The sequence below is a fragment of the Boleophthalmus pectinirostris genome, unplaced genomic scaffold, assembly GCF_026225935.1.
Source record: "Boleophthalmus pectinirostris isolate CB_2022bp ecotype Guang Dong unplaced genomic scaffold, ASM2622593v1 HiC_scaffold_1, whole genome shotgun sequence".
Classification (NCBI taxonomy): domain Eukaryota; kingdom Metazoa; phylum Chordata; class Actinopteri; order Gobiiformes; family Gobiidae; genus Boleophthalmus; species Boleophthalmus pectinirostris.
This window is the reverse complement of record NW_026570970.1, coordinates 16,477,435-16,484,233: the sequence shown is the minus strand read 5'-3', so window position 1 is coordinate 16,484,233 and position 6,799 is coordinate 16,477,435. Positions and strand designations below refer to the sequence as shown.

Below are 6,799 nucleotides of genomic sequence, written 5' to 3'. Positions count from 1 at the left end.
AAACGAAAAAAATCATGTTTATGTATCTACTCTGGGACTAATTTGCGTAATTAGCCTGTTTTTTTTTTTATTCTGTGATTTATGTTTTACAAGCAATCAATTACCATCAATCATGTTTTTTAATTGCCAGTGCTGATAACAATTACTTCGAAATCAGAACAGATGATAAGCGATATTCATTACGGAACAATTTTGATCATTTGTCTTTATTTCATTGTGCTTTTCACACTAAGGGCTTCAAATAGCTTAAAAATTCTATATTACACATAATGGACTCTTGTAAGCTTTAAGCCGTGTTATAATGTTACGCAAAGTTGTGTTTTGTTCACACATGTATGACTAATCCTGTATTATTAGTCTGTCTATATCTACAAAGCTCGAAATGCTCTGTTCCACCTTGTGACGTCACAGAGCAATATTTTTCATGTGAACAGCTCCCTTTTACCTTTAGTTCAGTAGAGATCAGTAATTCCATGGCTGAAATGATCCAAATGATTCTAGTGAAGGTGTGTGGAGCTTAAAAACACAGTGGAGCACTTTCTGTATTACCATATGATATCACAAGTTGGAACAGAGTGTTTGAGAGAATAACTCCTCTTAAATATGTAGGGTTTGTGTGTTCAACATATGTGAATGAAACAAAACACAAATCCAGGTATGTTTGTGATTAGGAAACTACATTATAACATAGATCAGAAAATAGCATAATAAGGGCCCTCGTGCTTTCTCTCTTTCATTTCAAAGTACAGGGTAGATCCAGTTCAGCCAAGTAGATGCATTTCAAAAGCAACAGAAACAATTAAGGTGATGTCAGACTTTTTTGTGTCCTTTCTGCCAATTTGTGGTTAGCTTTTATCTTTCGTTCCTCTTGCATCTTATGGTATAATGTCTATAAATAATAACATGAGAAGCCCTGGCATTTCACCGACTTACTTCAAACATCATTTAAGTAACACGGTGAATAATGTTAGTGACACAAAGTGCATTTGTGCATGATCCTGCAGCTCCAGAGTTTAATCCGCTGTATAGACTCCAGATGTGGCAACCGCATGAAACTATAAAGTTTTACCTCTACTTTAGTAAAGTTTGTTTTAAATTTAGTAAAAGCTTTTCTGAAACTATGCCCACAGGAGCTTTCAGTTTGTTGACAGTAGAGCGATAATGAAGATGCAAGATTATTTTGACGTGCAAGAAAACTACAATGAGACAAAATCAGTTTCAGTATTTAATATATAAAAAACACATGTTATACATTACAGTACAAAAGGGAATGATCTGTTCTTGTCTTTTCAAATCACAACATCAGATTGTTTCAGTGTAAAAGTGGACATGTGTATCCAATCTGATGACACAATGTTCTATGTCCACAAATCAAAAGGACATGCCTTCCTCCTACTACACACAGTGGGTAAACTGTCAAATGTTTGTGTTTACAACTCTTAAAACGCCAGCTTTTTGAGCCTTTTGAGCATGACCACACCCACAACTTTGAACTATTCCGAGATGTTTTCATTATTTGGTCCTCAATAAACACTTGGCAATTGCACGCCCGAATGGTAAAGCTATTCATTCTTGATGTTTGGTTGAAAAGAGTTCAAGCTATCAGTGGCCTGCGAGATTCAAACCACATGCATATAAATATTATTTGCAGATTGACCATAAGTTCAGCAGTTCCAGCGGATGCCTCCCAGCATTAGGAGGAAGTTTAAATTTTCCTCTTTTCTTTGCCAAAAATGTGACTTTCCTTTAGAATGCACACAGCTCTGAGAAATAATTTACATATGAAATACTAGGTAATATGAGGTTGTTGAGAACAGCAGGTCTATAACACCGAGCTAAGCAGTGGCTCTACCGAAATGAGGCAGCTACTGTAAGAGAAAGGAGTAGAGCACTGTTGAGAGTCAGTGTTACAAATTTGGCTATAAAAGGTACATATAAATACAAGTGAATACATATATGCAAAAACCTTCTTCTTACTTTCAAAGTCCAAAGGCTAACATTCAATCACACAAAAATGTACACATACAACGTCACTGTTTTATAGTGACATCAGATTTTTATTAGCTTAACTGCCTTCTAAGTGCTTCTGATTCAGTCGGATATCCAGTTTTCAAGAATTGAAAGTCAATTCAGTCATTCTCTGTACAAGTCACTGATGATTTTGACAGTGTAAATGAAATGCTAGTTGGAAGGTAGTTTTTTTTTAGTCTTTTTAGATTTGGGGAGGATTGTCCACAGCGACTGCCGAGTACTCTGTATCAGACACATTTGAGGTCTCGATCAGCCTCGCCAAGCCTGTCCGTGTGGAGTATTTAAAGATGAACGCCTTCATGAGGTCATAGCGGTAGTTCCTGTTGATGAAGTTGTAGAGGATGGGGTTGAAACAGCAGTGGAGCAGAGACAGGCACTGGGTGAGGTGTAGCGCCACGTAGAGGATATTCTCCAGACTGCAGGTGAGGGAAAGCAAGCCGAGTTGGGTGAGAGCGTCTGCGAAGAGGACGCTGTGATAGGGGCCCCAGCACCCGAGGAAGACTATGATGTAAGCTAGGATCACTCGACGGCTGATGCGGCGTTCTTGCTCCACACTGGTAGACGCTGTAGAAGAAGAGCGTCTGAATGTGCGCGCTAAAAGAGTGTAAAATACAGCAATAACCGGGAACGGGAGGACGAAGCCAAGCAGGATGAAGCTCAACTGGACTCCAACCATCCAGTCTCTTGGGTTTTCTTCTGGGTAGACCGGCCGGCACAGCATCAGATCTCCATGTGAAGATTTGACCGTGCGCAGGAAGTAGGTGTCGGGCAAGCTGGCCACAAACGCCAACAGCCACACCCCCACACACGCAGCGCGGCGAATCAGCTTCCTCTTCGCTCCTCCGTCATTGTCGCTGTGCGTGGTCACACTGAAGTAGCGGTCAACACTCATGCACGCCAAGAAGAAGATACTGCCAAAGAGGTTGACCGAAAATAGAAGGTGTGTGAGCTTGCATGCCATCTCTCCGAATGGCCAGTAACCGTGCTGCGCCAGGGAGCTGACCCAAATGGGCAGAGTGGCGCACACGCACAGATCGGCGACGGCTAAGTGGGCGATGTACATGTGCGTCTCATGGCGAGGGGTGGAGTCACGCTGGGCACGGATGTTCACCCAAAGCACTAAGGCGTTGGCGGCCAGACCGATGACGAAGATGAAGGAGTAGAGCACGCACATGGAGGTGAGGAGGGCGCTGCGGTTGAAGGCCGTGGCGCAGACTATCGTGTCCACGCTGGAGATGTTGCCCAGGTGCTCGGAGATGTTGAAGTCATTGGAGGTCAGGGACTCCCACAGGTCCTCCAGTTCGCTGGTGCTCAGGCTCATTTTGCAGAGGATCACGGGACGCTCTTCTGACGGGGATAACTCCTGTAGAAATAAAGAAAACATTTGTTGTTTCATGTAACACTTAGAGGTGTGCAACTTTTCTGGTGGACCTGCTTGTCTACATGAAGATATTACTGTTTTGCTTTGGTTTTTCCACATCATTGAAATAAACTTGGTAATCATAATGGAGAGTTTAGTTAAGTTAAGGGTCAAATCTATGGAGTTGCAAGCCTGCACATGGTAAGAATTCATGTTTTGAAAGGTATTTTTTGAGCTATAAAACTGAAATTAAACAAATACAAGGGAAATAAGTTTAATGCCTCCACCTTAGAAGTTACATAGCACACTTTTAAATGCGTGTTCATCTTTTACTTGCATGCAATGATTCAAATATTGATTATCATTTTGGTGTTATGCCAGAAGCCCTTCCTGACACTGGCATTCTTGTTTTGTCAGTTTAACCATTGGTGGCTGAATTCCTGCAACTTTACATCACCTAGTAGGCTAATTTGGTGGTTAAAGCTACTGTTATTTTTGTAGATAATCTTTGGGTATCGGGTTTAAAAAGCAATTTTCCGTCACATTTGCTGTAGCAGCCTCTGGACATTGACTGCCTAAGCTAATAAAACATGAAGTACCTGCGGTTTGCCACCAGATCCTGAAGAATCTTAATGTGGTGAGCTTGTTAAAACAGCCCATTCAGGACCACATACAGGGCTGGTGCTGTTGTGTCACAAACTTAAGCACTGTGTGATTGATGTCCAGTCAAAAGGGCCGTACAATAAATGTTTACATTAGCTCCACCGGTGCAGAGTGCAGATTGGACACAAGGAAGTGAGATTGAGAAATCTAAACACAAACCATTTCCGGAGCGTTCTGAGCATTCCAAGATAAAGCGCTGGTCAGGGGTGGGAAATTGGATGCCACTCTGAGGTATGTTTTCCCCTAACAAGCTTCTTATAATAATAAAAAATCCCTCATCTTTTCTAGAGGTGGGGTTGAGGAGCTGTCACCATATGTATGATCAAAGAAACGTAGGTTATAGGTTCAAAATGTCATTTTACAACATCTGCGACTAATAAGACGGAGGTATGTGCTCATAATTTAAAATGCCCTACATGTGTATAGGAACAAAAGGTGGCTCAACTCATTTGCAAGATCACAGCGAGACACTTGGCATTCATAAAAGTAGAATGGTGCTTTTCTGCCTAAGGTTAGGGTTACAAAGTGTCTCTGCGTGGCTCTGTCTGGCCTGTCTTCACAAGTTTCTTCTGTGACGTCTCTCTTCTCTGTCTCCTCTTTAACTGTGGGTTAGCAGCTCTGGTGAAGGTTCAGAGGTGAGAGGGAATAGATCAAAAGCACAACACGACTGGTTTAACCTTGTACAGACTGGACTGACATGTGTTCACCCAGAGACAGAGCTGAGCAGACAGCAGCGGGGAACTCGTCTCGGCTCAAGCACGGCCCAGGTCACTGACCAGAGCGTGACACAGCACCACCACGAGCAGTGAAACCAGAGCACATCTGTCTAAGAGGGACTTGTTTGGATGGGGGAGAAAAAGCAACAACTTTTTAATTTATGGTAGTTTGTTGTCAGATTGTCTGTTTGCTAGTATTGATTTATAGATTTTCACAGATCTTTGACAATAAAGTAATATATTTAACTTCATAGAGACATCAGATTATGAATTTAAAAGCCCCCAGCTATAGTGCTTCTAACTTGGAAAATGATCAAGCAAGAGACCTTCCAATAGAAACTGTCTTGATGAAAAGATTATATCAAACTAAATATAATTATAAATTCTAGAGAATGTGTCATGCTTCCATTGGGAGGAGTAGACTGTAGTACTGACATGTACGCTCAAAAAGTAATAACAGTGCTATGTTAAACATTATCTATATTCACCCTGGAGAAAAAATATTTATTGTCTGAGTTTTCCACCACTAAAACGACACTGGTCTGACTAATTGTGTGGGTTCCGTTAACGTTTTATTGGCTTTCACAATACAAGCTGATTCAAACTGATGTGTCAGGTATGGAAATGATGGAACATCTTACGATAAATCCCTAAATAAAGATTTCATTAAAGCCTAAAAAATCAGAGCAGACTCTCACTTCTCACATTTGGGAATAGATCCAGGGCCATATTAACCTCTGCTACACAAAAGCTGTGGAATCCTTCACCTCTCATCCAGTAAGACTATGTGCTTCTGGGGATTTTGTATGCAGAGATAATCCCTCACAATGGTCTCTGTCTAATTCCCCTCATATTATATGGAAAATACCTGTGGGTGCCAGGTAGCCCCACGGGCCTCTAGTTAATTAACCTTTTAACACTCAGCCCCATCTGATAAGATGAGCAGGAGCTGCCCGCAGTGCACCGCCAGCTCTGTATGTGCGAGCGCATCTCCCTCTGTCCCCCTTCAAGACGCGAGGATCCACTTTCAAATTAGTTGAAACGGCTTTTGTATTTCAACACACAGACAATACAAGCGTTTGAAGGCTAGTTTCATGCTAATAGGAGCGACAAGCGCAGTGCAGGTGCAGCGTGTTTGCCCGACTTTCCCTCCTGTCTTACTCTGTTTACATTCTTTAGTGAGGATAAAATCTTTTCAGTGGGAATGTCAGGTTTCAGCGCTGAGTGGCAGAAGTATAGGAGACGTTTAGCACTTGGCGTCATTACGCACCAGCGCCAAATCCAGCGAAATGTCCCACTGCAGCTCAATACAAACATTCAGGGACATTGTTGGCATTGTTGATTTCTATCTGCTGGAGACAGACTTATCAGATGTCACCTCAGCATACAGTAGTCCGGCTTAGTGTGTGAATAGGGGGCAAATCACCGGGGCGAGTGGATAGAGAGTTGGTCAAGTGTGAGTAATGCGGTAGTAAACCAGGCTTTACTTTATAATAGGCTACGGTCAACAAAAGATGACAAAAGACCTGAACTGCGTTTTGTACTTTACACTTTAACTCCGAAAACAAATTTAAAACTGTATAGTGAACCATGGCTCATCTTAATAAAACTATAGAAAATGAAACTGAACTTAGATATAAACGTGATCTTACCTCGTGCTCCTTTCCAAAGAAGGAATATCCTTAGTTCTTTAGCTGATGATTGTTGTTTAGTTTCCTGGTTATTAGCAGACGAGTCCACTGAGTACTTGGTGCGCTCCGTCCGCGTTCTTAAATGAGTCTGAGTCGTGCGTCTGCTCCTCTCTCACTGCACTTGCTGAAACTCACAAGAGCTACGCCTCGGGGGCTGGACCAACTCTAATGCATATTGACATGGCATCACCCCAATAAACAGCGCGCGCTCTCTTTCCCGCACGCACGAACACACGCACGACTGCCATTATAGTTTCGGCCAAGAAATCTGTGTGAGGAACGAGCTTAAGTAAGTGATAGTTTAGCCAGTGTGCCACATCCTATGACTAATTACCAAA

At 42.1% G+C, this 6,799-nt stretch overlaps 1 protein-coding gene across 1 annotated transcript; it reads right to left on the bottom strand.

Moving 5' to 3' along the window:
- Positions 1–1,212: 1,212 nt before the first annotated feature.
- On the bottom strand, positions 1,213–6,548 carry ackr3a (atypical chemokine receptor 3a). The gene is made up of 2 exons (XM_055153513.1): positions 6,423–6,548; positions 1,213–3,394 (listed from the first exon to the last, which is right to left on the bottom strand). Exon 2 carries the CDS (start codon positions 3,350–3,352, stop codon positions 2,213–2,215), a length of 1,140 nt encoding a protein of 379 aa, XP_055009488.1. The 5' UTR covers positions 3,353–3,394; positions 6,423–6,548; the 3' UTR covers positions 1,213–2,212.
- Between the last annotated feature and the right edge of the window lie 251 nt (positions 6,549–6,799).

Excerpts from the sequence above, each read along its gene's own strand:
- ackr3a (XM_055153513.1), bottom strand. The coding sequence starts at position 3,352 with ATGAGCCTGAGCACCAGCGAACTGGAGGACCTGTGGGAGTCCCTGACC.